This window comes from Streptopelia decaocto (assembly GCF_964273445.1).
Source record: "Streptopelia decaocto genome assembly, chromosome: Z".
Classification (NCBI taxonomy): domain Eukaryota; kingdom Metazoa; phylum Chordata; class Aves; order Columbiformes; family Columbidae; genus Streptopelia; species Streptopelia decaocto.
The window spans coordinates 23,639,746-23,658,432 of NC_138657.1; the positions used below are offsets into that span (position 1 = coordinate 23,639,746).

An 18,687-nucleotide genomic window follows, 5' to 3' on the forward strand; every position below is an offset into this window, starting at 1 on the left:
CTGAGACAACCTACTTGGATTCTGGCAATTTACTGTCTATGGCTTGAAGTCAGAAATAGTTATTCTCCACAGCAGGAACTTCAGTTAAAGTTGAATACATTTGTCTTTTAATTACAGGTATAACAGCAGTGAAATTGAAATACAAAATTAGCACATAAGATTTGCATAGAGATAATTACTACTAGGAAGTACAAACTCCTAAAATTTCACAACTAAAAAGATTTAACTGCTAAACAAGAGTAGCACAGTAGTAAGATACTAATATTGAGAATGTTAGTATATCAGTTAATGTATGTGTTTAATTGCACAGATCCAAAACCTGAACAGCAGAAGCTTATCAGGATGGGCTTGGCTTACATCATTACCACAGAACCACAGAAAAATCGTAACTTGAAGCACAGTTTTTATTTCTTTTAACACGGATTAAGCAGTTTTTTTAATCATAAAAAGCTTAAAGTATCCCCATATAACAATAATGGATTTTGATGTCAAATCACAACGGGCTTGTAGGTATGATAGACATTATCTGCAACCAGTAGCTACAATGCAGACTAAGCTTAATGCTGGGACTCTTGAACCGGATTTCTTTCCTAGAACTCCAGTATTAGTTTCACCTCTTCAAAGGAAATTCAAGTTGCACTCACTAAAATCTCCAGCTTTCCAAGTAATACTTGCACCTATTGCACTTGTACTGGTTGTATTGGCTTAGTAAAGCCGTTCTAAAGCAACAGTTTAATATTTGTACATTTTAAAGCACTTGATCTTATCTACAAAAGAAATAAATGTGATAAAAATCACAATTTATTTCAACTTAATCATGAATATTCTTAATTTTCAAAGTTTAAATGGATGTGCATTTAGTAACTACAACAGAAAAGCAACAGATGCTGTAACTACCCTATGATGACTAGTTTGGTCCATGTCAGTAATCAAGTGATGTTATAAAAAATAAACTACTTTATTCTGTATAAAATGAGTAATGTTGCATTTTTTTTCAGATTGCACAGTACAAACAAGCTAATATCTAAATTAATACTGTTACAGGTAGTTATTACATAGGGACAGCAGCTAGAAAAAATAAGTACCCTCAAAGCAACAGACTTCTGCAGCCAGCTTTCCATAACATTGTATGAAAGTTAAATATGTCTCAGTTACAAGTATGCATATTATAAAATGTTTGAAAAATGTTTAAGTATGAGCTGTTAAACTAATTTCCCATAGCCAGAGTATATGATGAGTATTTACACTTAAAAAAATTCATTTTTTCAGAAAAAGAATTTACAATGAAATAAATAACCTTCAGCAATCCCTTAGACCCAAATACAAGATCTGTAAGTGGCAGTAAAAAACCGCTGAGCCACCTTTTGTCAACGTTAGGTCAGTAAAGTATGCCGCATCCAGAAAGAAGTGCAACTCCGCTTTAACTTTACTAGTAATCTAGAAACATGCACATTACATATTGGTACCTTCAAATATGGTACAACCTTGAGTATTTGTACAAGAGTATTCACAAAAACATACAATATATTTTACAGTCCTTTAATATAAAATATTGGTATCAAACCAATCTGAACTGCATTGATCAGATATTTCTTAGGCAGGCAAGCTGCAAAGGATAAGAGTTTTTAAATTTAATCCCCTCTTCACCTTTAAACTCAAGCAAGACATAAGTAGTTTCTTCAGAACACGTAGGTGTTGTAAAGGTACTGATGAACATTAGCTGAACCTGTCTCCGTATGTATTCACTGTCTCTAAACAATATTAAGTACGAAAACCTAAAGCTGCAGTCTGAAGATTACATAAAAAAAATCTTGCCTCCTTTTGAATTTTTAAGATGAAACTGCTGCTTAGTTATCCCCACTAAAGATTTCAAAGATTGAAATTAAAAAAAAAAAAAGAAAAAAAAAAGTTCAAATCCAAAACAGAGAAGCGTGTCTAAGAGCTGGTTTGTTTCCTTTCACACGTGACGCTTGGCAAGTTTTTCATCTTCTGTTTATGACACAATACAGTCATAACTGCTGTCTTGAAGTGAATCCTCATCCTCTGTCTTAGACTTGTCCTCTTCATGCCTGCTCACACTGCTGCTGCCACCATCGCTCTGAGGATTAGTGCCATGGCCAGATGAAGTCCTGCTTTCCTCAGCTCTGGGGTTCACCTGTTCCGTAACCTTAGAGGGATTCACGGGCTGAAAAGCTTCAGGCTGTACTTGCTCCTCTGCTATCTCACTTAGTTTCTGGATCTGTGGTTTGATGATGTTCAGAAATGGCTTGTACCCAGGGCTAGGAAAATAATGGTATAGAGCACCATGAGCTAATTGAAAAATAGTACTTCTGTCATATGCCTGAAAAGCAGCTTTTCTTAGGAGATCTTTAATATAAATTAGTATCTTCTAGCATGCTTTCAGTACAGAAACTTGTGGTGGTGGTGGTGGTGGTTTTGCGTTGTTGTTGTTTGTTTTAAAATAGAGGGAAAAGGCAACATAATCAAAAAACAGAAGCTGGGGGGTTAGTTGTTTTGGGTTTGGTTTGTTGGTTTTGTTTTGTTTTTTTCCAGTTTGATCACAACTGTATTAAGTGACTGTCCTGAAATTTTCTGCAAGGGGCTTTTAAACAGTTGTGTCAGCTAGGGCTGAGATAACTCTCAGTTATTTTTTAGGTAACTAATCAGCTACAACAGGAATGAAAATAAAGGTGGGAAAGATCACTTACCAATCTGTAGAAGCCCATTTGTCAACAGCATATAGGCCAGTCTTGATATTCTGACAGATTTCTCCATCAATATCAGAGGATTGCATTATACTGAAAACCTGGTTGATTACTGAAGATTCTCTGAGGATAAGGCCTATGATAATACACCAATCCAGACATCCTGCTTCCATGAAGATATGTAGCAAGTACCTATATGGGAAAAAGGTATTCTTATTTCTTTTTTCACTGAAGACAAAATCCCAGTGTGATTCAGTAGACCGTGTCTCTTTCTCCTAACGCTGCCTACTAGTCATTTTAACTTTCCAATCTATCGATGACGTCACTTACCGCAGCTGGACCTGTGACTTGTGTGGCCCTTTACTGGCCAGTTCTAGAGAGATGTGTTCAAGCTCTGACTGAGTTAGACTGGAGAAGTTTTCATCCACCATGGTCCAGTCACCATCCACCATAGAACTCGTTTCAGTCAGGTCCGTTGCTGAACCAATGCTGCATTCATCACCTATCAAAAACATCCAGAAACATAAGGGATAAAGAAACCACTTACTTCAGTAAGACTCAGAATTTCTGAGCTACTTCCTCTAGAAACTGACCAATTACACAACAATGCTTTGCTGTGTATTGCAGTGCTAAGAAATTACTTCAGGCATGCTGTCCGTTCCTCTTCAGCATTATTCTTGTTGCACTATATATGGTAGAATTATTACTGCAGGAATGCAGTAGTTTTCCTATCAAATAAAAATAATTCTGCAGAATAATATCAATAAGGGATCTTGAAGATGGGTTGGCAATCATTGTAAGAGCACAGTGATAGCTGCTTACACTCTATAATCCTAGAATTAAGTGTGTAGGAAGGGTTGCAGTCTGTCTAAAGATGCTGCCTTATATAACCTTTGTTAAAAATGAAGATGCAATAGCAAGTTCTTTTTGTTGTACAAAACCCTGAAGATTCTGAATGCTTGGTAATGTGAATATTTACTTGCACTAATTACAAAAAGAAATAAGTGTTTCTAATAAAAACATTAAAAGTAGGTGTAGCCACAGAATTTTCACAGGACAGTAACAGCAAAACCAAAACCATTATAGTGGTGAGTCAAGAAGGCACCCACCCTCCAGAACAGTTTCCATACTAAAGTAAATGCATCTTTTCTGTGGAAAATGTTTAGAAAGTCAGAAAGTTATTTTATTAGCTTCTTGCCCATAAATACCACTGTTGGATTAGTTATTTGTGAAATTATTATTATTATTCAGCTTGCAACATTTTAAAGACTATTAATTTAGTTTCACTTAGGAAAGACCTGTTTCAAAATGCATACCAAAGTCCATTGAACTCAAAGGTCTTCATCCAGCTCAGAAAAAAAAGGAGATGCTTATTTATAGAAACAGAGGTAGTGGCAGAACGCAGTACAAGATAGTGCAATGAAAAGAGAAATAAATTTTGCCCATTTAAATTACGCCTTTTTAGAGAGTTCTATAACAAACTTACTTAAACCGAATGCATTCTTGCAGTCTCCAGAAGTAATAAACAAGAGAAAGCAGTGTGAAAATAGAATGAGGCCATGGCCAAGCAGAGGGAGAGAACCTCACTCTTTCTTCATTTTTTAAAGCCTGTTAGCTTGTTAAATAGCAGCTCCAAATGCTCTGACTCTCACAGGAGGCCTTAGCATCTTGGGGAGGTGTAGCTGACACTTAGGTACTTAGGTCTTTCCCCTAATAAAGTGGAAATCACATGACACAGACACTGTTGAATATGTTGCTCTATGCTTGAGGACAAGAGGGAGTTAAAAAAAAGAGATGAATGGTCAGACAAACATTTCCTGTCTCTGATTGTGGTCAAAAAGATGCACAGGGAATGAAATTCCCCTTTGTATTTTCATAAGCTGGTCACACATTTGAGCTTTTAGAAAAGTGATTTAAACAAAGCCACAGGAAAGAAGAAAACTATGGGACTATAAATTCCTCAACTTCATCAATAAAGAATGTATTAATATCTTTCTAAAGAAATCAAAAAGCACAAAGTTCATGCATTAGAACAGCCCCAAACTGTGAAAGAGGCTGACCCATGCAAGAGACAAAGATAAAAAACTTAGAACACTCTTCTCAGCCAGACTGTAAGAATGAACTCGAAGTTAACATGACAGATGGAACTTCAACAGATACCAATTTCGTATTCTACTTCAGGTACTTAAAGATGTATGACATGGGTGTTAACTTTCTGTTGTAAAAATTCCAGTTCATTTTTCAAAGTCCTCTTTTATTTTTTTTCCTGAATTATGGTTATCAGCAGTTGAGAAGCAACAATGCAGCAGTGGCATGCCAACATCAAAACATAAGCACGTACTTCCAGGTGCATTTTTCCAATGAGCAGACAGAAGGAAGAGTGACTAACCTTTACTTAGCAAAGGAGAAAGGAACGCATCTTGCATGTGTGGTCCATGGGATGAAACTGTGTCAACCTCTCTCTGAGACGAGCTGATAGTGCCAAGCCAGCTGCGACTCCGAGGTGTGTTTGATACTCCTGTGTCCATTTCCATGTTTACAAAGGTGTCTGCAGACTGAGATTTTAGCAGCTGCTCCCCCACAGCTAAAAAACAGAACAGAGCCCACCAAAGGAAAATCATGTAACGATCAAAAGGGAAATTTGGCAAGTTCTCTCCAGGCATTTCAGAAAGCTAAAACTTGTCTCTAAGTCAATATTCAATTTGTTTACTGAGGGATCACCACAAAAGGGAATGCAGTGCAAGTTTAGGTATTTCAGGATTTTCTGATCAGCTTTTTATGTCAAAGGAATAAAAAAAATATCAGCTGATGAAATGTTGGCATCAATAGAACTAAACAATGGTGCTGCTACTACCGAAACGAGGAAGACTTGGCAGCTGGTATCAACTTCGGCCTAAGAAGATAAACTATTGAAGTGGGAGATTAATAATACAATAGATGTTTACAGCAAGCCTTCAAAATTCTTACACTTTATCATAAAGCAAATTTCTAATATTGTGAACATTACTTTTTTATAAAAAAGTTACTCAAAACCTCAGCTAACGACTTATATAAGAATAGTGTTGACTTTAGCAATTTTCTGTAGCAGAATTCACATCAAGGAGCAATATCCACGTTCAACTCAACATCTGCTACAAGTGATGTCCAGTTCAATGCACCTGAGAAAGCAAGAAACCTCAACAGAAACAGTAGTGTGTTCAGACTACACAAGAGATGTCATTTGCATTAAATGGAATCCCTTCAAAAAACACACCCTGTATGAGAAAGTTCTGCAGGTGCCAAGCTTCAGCCTGTTGTTTGCTAGGCTGAACTGAGGAAGGACAGATTCAGACTGATGGCTGCAGGACTGCAGGAAAAAAACCTGGTCCAAATCAACTCAGATGTTACGGCACCTGTTTTGTACTTTCCATTCTTGAAAGGTGAATTAATGGACGAGGCTGGTATGACTGGAAATGGCCAGTGGAAATCCTCATGTAGCCTTTTCAAAGCAAACACAAAATCCTCCACATGCGCAGCTCTTGCTCGCTCCTTGCACAACCAGCCAATGAGCTCAAAACCCAACTGCGCAGCAAAGCAGCCAAGGTCTTTCAACTTGATTTCTTCTAACAGACGCCGAGCATGCCGCCAGAGCATCATGTCAATGTACATGTTCTCAGCACAGTCACTGTCTTTACTCCACCTATAGACAGACCAGAGAACAGTGAGTGACATTAAGACTGATAAAATGGAGTTGCAAAGGCTGTTGGCCACAACCATAGTACATCAAGGTACCAGTGGGACTTTCTATATATTAACAAAAGCAGTTTCCACCATTCCTTGCTATTTATATTCTCTAAAAGATTCTACTGCCTCAAAAGGTAAGTGAAATAAGGGAAGAAGATACAACAGCAGCAGTGTCCATAGAGTATTAAAATACTAGCAATGCAGAAAAAAAGTGAAGAAGAGGAGATAAAAGGAAGATGCCACTGTAAAGTGACTTCTGAGAAACAGGTTTTGAGAAAAACTCAAGTATTAGTCTAGGACCCTTCCTATCAAAACTCTTAAGATAGTACTCTCTATGGAAAATTACAAAATAAAAGCATTTGAATTAGTACTAAGTTGCTCTGAAGGTCTTATGTGGGAAAAGAAGCCGAAACCAAGATAATAATGAATTTCAGTTCAGAGCCACTTCTGAATATTAACACCTATCACTATGAATTCTGCATCTTTCAGCAAAACAGACCATTCAAAGATAAGGCTTAAGGTCTCCCTAACTATTTAAATCACTATGTATGCATTCAGTGGAATCAGAGGCTTTTGGTTAGTAATATCCACGTAAGCATGTCTGCCCATATATACACACACACATATATATTTACATGTCTGAGAATATATTCTTCCAAGAACATACGAGAGGCACACACATTAGGAGAGTCAGAAAAAGACAAATGCAGAAGGATGTGGAAGGAGACTATCACAAATCTGACTCTATCATACAATGTATTTCCACAACTTTAATTGTAAGACGGTTAGTATGGTACCTAACAAAGTGAGGAAGGAAAAGACATTACTACCAATTACCTTTTTCCAGACGGGCCAGAGGGCATACTCAGTGTTTTTGTCAAGTTAAATTTGCTATGGAGATTCTCTGCTGATTGGGATAAACTAATGCTGCGATGCCTGAAGAACTCAAAGCCACTACTTGAACTAGGTTCCTAAAATCAAGAAAACCCAAACATACAGTCAAAGGAGCAAACGTGCTATACAGCAGCAAGGTTAATCATACAAGGCTCGATGCACAGTATTTACTATTTTCACCACAAACCTGAGTTGTTGGTGTAGCTGGAGGTGTCTCTGTTTCTCCAGAGCCAATGGCTTTAAGAAATCTGATCATATGACGACAAAGATCCCACTTTCCCTGCTCTAAGGCAGTATTAAATAGGAGAGTAGCATGTTGTCTGCTAACTGCTGGAACTTCCATATTCTGCAAGCAACAAAGCAAATTAAGTAATTTGCTTCTGCCATCAAGCAACAAAAGTCCTATTAAGTCAAGTCACATTATGTCACATTCAAGTATACCAGAGGTGAGAAGAAGCAAATTTCATGCCATTATTTATTTTTTATAACAGTAAACTAACTACTTGCATCATATGATATCCCCCCCTTCATAGAGGGACATAATCTCAACAGAAAACTGTTAAATTAAAAATCTGTTTAACATGCGTAACTTTGATATGACAATATTTTGGAATAGTAAACAGTAAATATCACCTCTCTTAGAATTTATGAGGTACCATTACCTGTAGGATAATAAGGTAAGAGGCAGCTGTGTCCAAGTCCTGGGCCATTAAGCACTCTTCAAATAAGTCCTTTGGGTTCCCAACAGCAGCAAAAAGGTAATTCCACAGGGCATATTCTGTCTTCCTAGCACAATGAACAACTGTCTGCAGGAAGAGGGGGAACTCTGTAATGAACTTCGCCACAGTGGGAAGCAGAGGGTCGGGAATGGGTTCCCGCGAGGTAGCTTCTTCTTCCAGCACTTCATGAAGCATCAGTTCTAGTACGTGAGGAAAGTATGGTAATGTGGCACAGGAGTGGGCCAAAAGCAAGGCTTGTTCACCGAGGTTCCTAACCAAAAGCTGGCGTAAAATGTGATGGAGGTAGATCTGAGAGGTTCTCTCAACAATGCAGAAAGGAAAGAGAACCTCCAAGTGTTCTCTAGCACTGGTCTGAGTGTATAAACAGTCATAGAGCACAGTGTCATTAACAGCACCAAGAACCAAGGCATCTTCAAACAAAACAGCCAACGGGTATATGTTGATGTGGAAAGGCAGCATGATTCGTCTTGACAGAAACGAATGCGGTTTTCGATGATCTCTGGGAAACAGGGGAAGCCAGACTTTCATACCTGCCCCACCACAGCTGAGCCACAGAGCCTCCAGTAAGTGGCGTTTCTGTTTGTTGACCCTGCAAGTAGTCCATACATTTTCAACAGACTGGGCTAGGACAACTGGAGCACAAAAAGGCAGCTATTAAAAAAAAAAAAAAAAAAATCAGAATTCATTATTCCTTTTCTTTTTTTTTTTTAACCCTCAGCACAGAAAAATTGAAAAATTCAGTCACTGATTTCTCTTCTTGTTGTTTTTAAGAACTTTGTAATCATACTCTGCAAAAAAATGTAATGTTCCATAAACATACAGAATAGTTTTAGATAGACTAGAGATTTTCTGTCACTAGAGCACACCAAAATTTGCACAGGACCTTTATGCTTAAAATCTGTATCTTTCACTGCAATACAAGTATTAAAGTCAAGTAGTAAATAATTTAGTTAGACATTCACACAATTAAGTACCAACGTTTCACAGGTTCTTAGAGAAAAAAAATAAAAATCACAGGAGTGGTGATTTACTTCCAGCTAACAATTCAGCCTGTACATGTAGAAACTGCCTTGCATTATAGACCTTTTTTCCTCATGCCTGCACCACTCTCTTACATAACTTCTTCAGTCTTTCACAACATCTTTGAACCTATATACAATATTCCACATATATTTACTCACATGCTTCTTTTGATTAGGATTGTTATCCTTATCTCGTATCTGGGGTCCAGATCGATCCCTCTGCAACATGATGAGTTGTCCTGCTAAGTTTAGCATTATACTTTCAGCCTCACAAGCCTAAGGATAAAAGAGTATAATGCAAATTATTCAAGCTTTTTGAATGCATCATTTTGCCTATAACCACAATACAAACCCAGAATAAAAAGAATAAATTAACTGCACTGCAATACAGAGATGACAACAACCAAACTCAATTCAGGACTCAGAAAAATCAAGCAGAACTGAGTACCTACAGATAGATTCATTTATGTAGTTCTTGTGCAAAGGAGTAAATACTGGAAGATTTCTCTTCACTAGACTCATTCCATATGTTTATTTGATTTGGGCTTTTTCCAACTATGCCTCTTGGCATGAGTAAGCTACCAGTATTTTAAGAAGAATAAACCTCTGTATTCTTATCAATACTGCCATGATATGATTGCCAGTATCTGACTGCAAAGACTAACACTGGTACTCAAGCCAAGAGTTTAGCCACACTTGTACAGCATCTTGAACTTTTAAAAGCTGCAGTAAGAGAAAAATCTTCCTAGTTAGGTATATCAAGAAAGCAAAGTATTCTTTCTAAATATTTACTTCAGAACTGAAATTTCATTTTCATTTTAACCCAAGTCACTGCAGCCAATACCATGCTGTGCATGAAGTTCAGTTTTAAGATGCATGGGCAGAGGGCCTGTATAGTAAGTTCACAGCATCTGGAGTTAAGGTCACCAACAGATAGCAGCACTGAAAAGGCTGACACACTCCACTGCATCAGACACATTGTTTTGTCTACAGTGCAGTGTCATACTCGGTGCCAACATTAATACTTTTCCTCTGATCAGAAGGATCAAACAAGTTTGAAGTTATGGGCTCTCAGAAAGAAAAGGGGTAACGTTTGTTCCATCTGAAGCTACATTTAAAATATGATTAGTGCTCTAAAAGTTTCCATAGTTTTTTCTCAGAATTAGGAAACACTGTAGGTCAGGTAGTTCAGTAATAAGGACACTGTCTCACAGCAAGCTGGACTAGAAAACTAAAAGCATGTTGCCTTTTATGCCTTTGTCTAACATCATATCAAAGTCTCAGGACACACATTCAGCACTGCGAGCCACTAAATGAGAACAAACTGAAGGTAGCAAGTGCAAACCTCCAGATTTTACATCTGTGCCATTACTTTCATATTTGCCAGTGGTACGTGGAGAGACATAAGCACTTTCACATGACTATGTGCCTGTGTCACAGACAATGCAACTTCCAAACTATATTAAGGTAACTGCTCTGATGAGAAAATATGCTGCATACTACAGCTACTCAAATAGTTAAGTTTAATTTGTTTACACCACAGACAACGAAAATGTAAGCACAGTGCTTTCAGTGGCCCGAATAATTTCCGGGAGTTAAAACAGGGCTTTGCCTTCACACCATAGTCATTGTTTGGCTGTTGGTCTATCTCCCAATGTAACAAGTGGGAGAGATTATTTTAATTTATTTTAATGTAGTAGGAAATTGGCTAGAAGTAACCTTATACGGTCATATGCCATCTTCTCTTTTTTCCATTTATTCTTTGAGTAATGCACTCGTTGCAGCAAGAAAGGCACTTCTAATGTCATGAATTGCCCTGGTGTCCAACTTTTAATACACAACAGAGAAACAGACACTTGACATAAGGTTAAGTTTAATTCGTCCTCCAAGATTCAGCTCCAAGCTTCAAAAGATGACAAGAGAAGATCAGAAATAGAAGTAAGACTTTAGAATTTATTTTCACTGTCCCCTCAATTCACACATACAGTGTCTACATAACAGGCATCAGAAAAAAAACAAGTTTGCATTTTACCATATAGAAGTACCACTGATTTATGATTCATTTATCAGCCAGACAACCTTTGAGGACTTGGCTAACAAATTCAGGCACTGATTCTTGTAAATTTTGAGCACTATAGACCTGTTACCTGCTGAGGCATCTTCAAGGTGATGCCAGTCTCTGTCCTCACCGATGTCAACGTAACAGACACTACAAGAAAAGGATGAGGAATGTACCGAGACATGGACACTTCTTGAAGAATTTGGATACTGGCAGTAGGGTTAAGACTGAAAGGAAAGATTACTACATTTAGCAATTTTTAAATAGTACTTAACATAAAATTAATATATTGAAGTAAACCTAATGAAAATAAACAACTTAAGTTTAGCTAATAGTTTACTGTACAGACCAAAATGACCTTCCTTTAACCAGGAATCCCACAGGCCCTCTACATAGAGTTACCAAATAAACCTAGGCTGGGCTACTTCATCTTGATAGTTTTGGGGAATACAGCTATGAGTGGATAGAAGATATCACTAGATACCTCAGAATAATACTCTAGTCACTGTTCAATGCGACAAGTCTAGGGTTTGGATTTTGTTGGAATTTTTTTTTGAAAAAACGTTGAAAATATTTCCTCTGAAGTGGATCGACAGCTTGCTTTCTGCTACAGAAAGTTCCCTTCTTGCTGAAACCAAGATACCGTAACAGTAAGAAAAAATCACCTGCTTAGGCACTTCAAAAACTATCCGGGAACTTTTCTCTCCTCCTTAGGTTCACTTATCTTAGCAGTCTGATAGTATTGGGCTCTTATGTTGCTACTTCTTTTGCACCAAAATAGGTCCCCACAACCATACCACAGACCCAACTTTTCTCTCTTGAACTTTGCTACCCTGCTGCCCCTCCCACCAATTCCTACTTCTAATGTTAGAAACATTCAAATATGTGGGTGCCTTTTAGTACCTTTTTCTTCTATTTACATTCATTTTTCAAGTTTCTATCAGCTAGAACATGTTCATACAGACAGCTGGAAACACGCCTATGTCAGTCACCACTTCCATACCTAACGTGCCTACTTGCATGTGCACAAGTGACAACACTCATGAACTACCACTTGTGCACACAGATAACACTCACCCCTCTGTATTTTAAAAATCTGACTCTAAACTTTATATTATTTTAAGTATTTACTCAGCCTGAGAACAGATCTACAAGCATTAATACTGCAAAAGCATTTAAACAGTGACACTCACCCTTCAGGCCTTCTCTCAATACTGTAAAGGCAAATGGAACAATCTGCTCTGAACAATATTACGATGTCCCGGAAGACACTCAGTAGTAACGTGTCTGCTTGCACTTTGGTGATGTGTGCAAATGCATTGTCGAGATTAGACGTTCGCAGGTAGATTCTCAGCTACAAAGAAAAGACGTAGTTTGAATACAGGTTCTGTTTACCAACAAACTCATAGTAATTCCACATTCGATCATTTTATTTTTTGTGGAATGGCTGTCCAATATATCTGGCAAGACACATTACTGGGTTTTTGTTTCATCAAATGTTTTACTCGTTGCATTACATTACTGCATCTGAAGTGGTTAAAGAACAGTACAGCCAAACCTCCAGTACTGAACAACAAACGTAAGGAATGAGTTTTATTCCTTAGTTTTAAACAGCAAACAGTAAGCAATGCTGTTCTGCCCATCCAATTTAAAACCTGACAGAAGTGTGCCAAAATACCACAAAACAGGTTTAATGCCAACATGCAAAAATGTCATGAAGTTTTCAGAGGAACGAGTAGATTCATGGTAGTCAGCAGAAAATCATTTTTAGTAACAATAATAAATTTCTCTGCAAATAATTACTTACATATTAATAAAGAAGTTCTGATACTTATGTAGCAAGCTTTTCAGATTTACAATACTACTATAGATCAGATATTCTAAGTGTGATTTATTTACTTTGAGGAAAAATACCTCACCTCTTCCTGATGATCATTTAAATTATAACATGCAAGAACAATAAAGTCATTCCACCATGCTAAGCCACCTGTTACCACCATATTTTGCTCCTGAAAAGAAAAATACAAGCAAATGACATATATATGTCTGGGTTTTTTTTAATATACATATACACTCACGTACATTCTATGGGTGTCTTCTGAAAACCATACTCGATCTCTATAAGCTTTATTGATAGTGGCAAGACAAACTATGTATATGAAGTTTCTGTTGTTTAAAAAAACCCAAAGTACCAAACTTTGTGAAGGACGAACACCATCCGACAAAACACAGCTACACAGTTCCTTATGCTACTGGCGTCCCTGAACTCTCTCAAATTAGCTTTCCACTTCTGCCCAGAATTTACAAGCTTGGCATCCAAAGCTATGTTTCAGACAAACTCTCAGATAAGACACATGGGACTAAGTGTCTGACTATGCACACTCAGATTTGGAAACCTTTTAATAATCAGACACAAATTATTGTGCCAAAGCCACAAGATAAGCGCTTCAGCCATTTTATGAAAAACACATGCAAAACCAGCACCCTTATTCCCAAGTGTGTCTGCAGGTTGTTTACTTGGAAAACATACTTTTTTATTTCCTCCAAGAATCTCATATCGACAAATATGACCTCAATACAGTACCATAACCTCTCACCTGTGTAATGTTTCCAAATAGCTTCCATTTTTTGGTAAGCAAAGAATAATGTGCAAAACCAAACTTGCCAACAACAGCTACATTCTGTCCAAGCTTGTCAATAGCTGAAAACTGTTCAAAGAGAAAAAAAAAACAGAACCTCAGGAGGGAACTTATTTAAATAATATATCCTATCCAAGTACGTCACTACAAGGCAATATGCCAGAGTCAAAACTTGTAAAGTATCTTCATGTTATCTACTTTACTGCCAAACGCATATTCTTCTTTCTGCAATTTAAAAAGTGATTTAATCTTCCACAGCTCATCTAAACCTAAGGGACAGTTATAAAAACCCAATACTTTTAAAGAGACAAGAACATACTCTTAAAACAACTCACCCTTATAGGCCAGTTGCTCTCTAGATACGTACTATGAATCTAAAAAAAAAACAGAAAACCGACACCACGTAACTATACCAAGCACCCTTAGTGATTAACTATAACGTTCTAAAGAAACATGTACGACATCCTTGTTTTTCCAAAACGCTAGCTTAAAGGTTTTTAATGTTGGGATTTCTTTTTTAAAGACAATTACTTTCCCTGCCTCTCCCCCCCACCCCTGAAAGTTACTGAAGCCTAAACGTTAGCTTGTTTTTAATACAAGAAATACAGAAATGCATTAACAACATAAAACAACTAATACCATGTTAGAGATTAATAGTTAAAATTTGCTCTTTTCCCCCTTACATACTTCTCCTCCATCAGAACCTTTCCTGGGAACATACAAGTTTTGACAAACACAAATTCAGGAAGGACTTTGAGTGGTAGGATGAAATTTCTAATCCCATCGGAAATACAAACCAGCACATCCAAAAGCCATGTTATGAAAGCACTTGACTGGGATATGTCAAATTAAATCTTGATCCTGCATTCTTCATGTCACGTGGAATGATACAAATCCAGGTTGAAATGCTGTTCAAACACCCGTCCTTGGTCTGATACAAGGCAATAAGTGCTCTCATTACCCAGCTACTGGCTGTTCTCATGGGAATGTTGCTCTCCACAGTAATTTCAATTGTGTTATACTCCTACACAGAATTCTCCCTACTGTGCCAGTTCCAGAAGACAGAACAGCTACCTGGCCAGTTAAAGTGGAAATTCAACAGTATCTAGAACCTGACATACATGCCAAGAGTCAAATGCTGTTTACTAATACCAATTCATGTGCTATTTGAAAAACAAAATCTTGGAGGCCTTTTAAAAACCATTATTTAGAAAAATATCTACCGATTCAAGTGTGGAAGAAGACACGTTAGAATTACAGATTGTAAGGGAACAGACCACAGATTAAAATTTACTGAATTTTTCCTCTATATTACAGCTAAAATGGAATCTGCCCCATTACTAGCCCTGGAAATAATTTCTTCTTTGCAAGCTTGATGCTGTGAAGTTTTAATTACATGTTTAAATAGATGCCATCTAAGACTGCTTGAAAATACAGCCAAAGTACAAATGCTGTATTCATCTGTTGAATATTTTTAAAGCAATTTGCATAAAATAACAGAACAATTTTCTAAAGGATTTCTTGCATGTCACACTTATTCTCCCTTTCGAAGCACAGGAAGCTAATTTAACTATTCCTTCCAGAAGTTAAAAAGATATTCAGCTTTTTTTTTTGAGCTAGGATGCAAACTCATAGCCACAAGACTAAGACAGCCAACATTCCTTTATCATTTGGCAATCAGAAAAAGCTGTATCAGGGGAAACCCAAGAGACAATAAATAGGCAATGACCTCATACTAGAGGAAAAGAGTATGGCAGAGAGTGAGAAGAACAGCTACAGATTCCAGTCCTACAAACTCTCACAAGCACAGATCACATATGGGCAACCCACAACAATTACCTGTACAACATGCCAATGCCTGTGTCCTAGTAAAGTGCTTAAACCCTGAGAATCTAAACTGCCATCTGAAAATGGGCCTCTTTCCCTGCTAGGCTTATGTTCAGAGTGCACTGATGTATTTCTGGGACTCTGAGCCTGTGTTGCATCTCCACAGTTCAAATACAAGCGATCTTCTCCTTGAAGGAGGACTTGTTCCTGGTTACTCTATATTAAAAACAAAACAAAAAGCAACTTTGAACTACCTGTACAGAAAACAAAAGAAAACATATAATCAATATCTTAATGAGTTCTACGTAAACAATACGAAAACTAAGCGTTAAAGCAGTTTTCAGTTTTTGTACCACGATGTACTAGTAGGTTTTATGTTACGGTATTGCTAGTAGGTTTTATGTTACAGTATTGCATAACAGTATTTCCAAAGGACCATTTTAAAGGCCCTATGATAAAAATAGGAGACCAATCTAATGGCTGCAAAACAGACTTAAAACCTGTTAAGAGAATAACTCAGAGGTCACCTGAAAACTGGAAATATGCTCTAAAATAAGGATATTTATCAACACAAAACTTACCATACAAGGATTAACAGTGAGTGCACTCTTGATGAAATGAAACTGCAGAATACCAAACTGGTGAGCTTCATTATTTGCATCTCTTTCAGGTTTAATGTTTGAAGAATTCCCATCAATAACCCAGAGATGATACCCTTCTGATCCCCATGTCTGAATGTAAAATAATAATAATAATAAAAACCTAAACCCAACACTATGTAGTCTCAGAAAACAAGAATTACAGAAACTTACTGTAACTGATCTTACGATAGACATGAGCTTAGTGTTTGGTGTTCTAAGATGTATCATTATAGGAATTGTAAGTAACCCATAGCAGTAAAATCCACAAGGAACAGTAAGAATCTAGCTTGAATTCTTTTCTTCATTTAAAAATGTTGATTAAATGAAAACTAACTATGCAAGACATGCACGTAAGATTGTTTAGTTTGCAGCTTAAAGCAACTAACAAAAAAGATGCAAGGAGAATCAAGTATGAAAAAATACTGATCCTCAAAATTACATTAGTTGTTGTTCATTAAGTTCAACACTATAAGAATTTCAATCTGTGTGCTTTTATAAAAGATCCATTGTACTGTCCTCACAAATATGTACATCCACCTGGGATGCACGTTTAAATTTGTCAATCTTCATAGCAACTAGGCTATCAATAAATAAAATCATGGTTTAGAAGTATTGTACACAATTCATCATGGTTTGTAAAAGAGGCCTTGATTGTGTTTGATATTTGTCAACAAGTGATTAGACAGACTAGCAGGATTTAATGTTAATGAGTTTGTATTAAAACAGCAGCAATTAAGTTTCTCTTGAGTTCATATTCATATTAAGTTAAGCTGCCTCAACAGCCAAAGATACGACAGTAATTTTAGGGAAGTATGTAAGTTTACAAATAGTGGTGTTTTGTGTCTCATTGTACTCTGAAATACAGCAGCAGTTTAAAAAAAAAAAAAAAAAGATATGAGGATAAGGAAAACGAAAACTGTTCATTCTTAACATTAAAAGCAATGCCCAGAAAAGGCATGTCATGCACACTTAATGAATAGGACTATACATAAAAAAAAAAAAACAAACCACAACCCATCAGTTCTCCCCTTTTCCCTCAATATAATTTTGGTGTTAGAAAGTTTAATAAAGAGATCTTATTCTTTGAAAGTAATAAAACTAAAGAAAGTCAGTTTGAAATTTTTAAAATCTGTTTTACTAAAAATAATTTTTAAAATTAACAACCTATTACAATATTTTTACATTCATATTACATCATATTTACCATAGAACTGATCTTTAGAGGGTCCTTTTTGGCACCATCAGACTGATACCTTAAAAACAGAACAAAACAAGCTTGAGTTTGGAAATAACTTCATCAAAATAAGAAATTATCTTCATATCTTTGTACTGTCATATAGTACCATATTGAACCTCATCTCAAATTACAAAGCCTGTTTGATCCATGACACTGCCTAAAAGGAAAAGCAATTATCAGTTGTCTGGCATAAACTGATTGAATTGTGATTTCTGGATGTTAGCACATTTTCAGCAAGAATGTACTGGCACTGAGGGAATTTTAATATTTATCTGCTAAAAACTGCCTTTAGAGTAATTTGCTTTTATGGCTAAAAAGACCACTACAAAAGGAGAATAACACATTTTCATTTATATTCAAATGATTCTCTCCTAAATTTTACTCAATTACTCCAACATATAAGGAATTATAACAGAGAAAGGATTTTTAAAAGCTAATTAATTTATTTATTTTCCAATTAAATGTTTTTAATTAGAAAAATAAAAGTTTCTAGTAAAACATTTTACAACTTCATTAAAGATACTCACGCAAAATCACCTCCTAAAGTACAGATAAGCTGAGCACCAAAAACGCTCCATAAGGACAAGCCTCCACATTCCCAGGTCACCATCACAACACAGCTATCAGGTGACCATCTGATTAGTTTAACAGGTCCTGTTTTATTCCAAATATCTGTTTAAAAACAGACAATTAAAAAAACATGTGAAAAACATCAAATATGCTTCAACTCCTTTCACCGTAAGAGAACCAGCAAAAATATATGAAAATAAACAATTGATTTTTCAATTAAACTCGCCACCTCAAAATTAATAAGCAACAAATGAAGAACTCACAATTCCTTTCCAGTACATGTCTGGTTTCATGGTAAATTAAGAATACAAAGAAGCAGGCCAGAAAGATATCATGCTAGGATGCAACCATAAAATTGTAATTCTGGTAAAGTTATTTTAGGATAAAAGATTTTTATAGTCACCCTTGAAATTTCTTTCTTTGGAACTTAGCACAACTGTAAAACTCTGTTATTTACATATTTGATTTTTTTTGTTGAGACGTAATAGGTGCAAACATTTTCAGCTGAAGATGCAATTTATCCACTCTGTATGTTCCTCACTCTAACCCACAAAGCTCATATGAAAAACTCCACTGAGCTTTTGTTCACTGCAGTTCAGGCAGAGTGCTGGATTACTCAATTTTTTTCTA

At 36.5% G+C, this 18,687-nt stretch overlaps 1 protein-coding gene across 5 annotated transcripts in view; it reads right to left on the reverse strand.

Moving 5' to 3' along the window:
• Positions 1-386: 386 nt before the first annotated feature.
• The window catches only part of RIC1 (RIC1 homolog, RAB6A GEF complex partner 1), a 50,951-nt gene continuing 32,650 nt past the window's right edge, over positions 387-18,687 (reverse strand). For 4 of the 5 annotated variants that reach the window (XM_082074942.1, XM_082074941.1, XM_082074939.1 and 1 more), the window contains 18 exons: positions 18,015-18,159; positions 17,455-17,503; positions 16,191-16,340; positions 15,622-15,825; positions 14,118-14,156; positions 13,741-13,851; positions 13,063-13,152; positions 12,337-12,497; positions 11,232-11,370; positions 9,244-9,360; positions 7,985-8,713; positions 7,510-7,668; positions 7,266-7,399; positions 6,098-6,384; positions 5,095-5,289; positions 3,036-3,207; positions 2,709-2,897; positions 387-2,279 (listed from right to left, as the gene is read on the reverse strand). In XM_082074942.1, coding sequence (XP_081931068.1) covers positions 1,994-2,279; positions 2,709-2,897; positions 3,036-3,207; positions 5,095-5,289; positions 6,098-6,384; positions 7,266-7,399; positions 7,510-7,668; positions 7,985-8,713; positions 9,244-9,360; positions 11,232-11,370; positions 12,337-12,497; positions 13,063-13,152; positions 13,741-13,851; positions 14,118-14,156; positions 15,622-15,825; positions 16,191-16,340; positions 17,455-17,503; positions 18,015-18,159 — 3,356 coding nt within the window. In that variant the 3' untranslated portion in view covers positions 387-1,993. The remainder of the gene's footprint in view (positions 2,280-2,708; positions 2,898-3,035; positions 3,208-5,094; positions 5,290-6,097; positions 6,385-7,265; positions 7,400-7,509; positions 7,669-7,984; positions 8,714-9,243; positions 9,361-11,231; positions 11,371-12,336; positions 12,498-13,062; positions 13,153-13,740; positions 13,852-14,117; positions 14,157-15,621; positions 15,826-16,190; positions 16,341-17,454; positions 17,504-18,014; positions 18,160-18,687) is intronic. The other variant, XM_082074940.1, reaches the window with a different exon arrangement.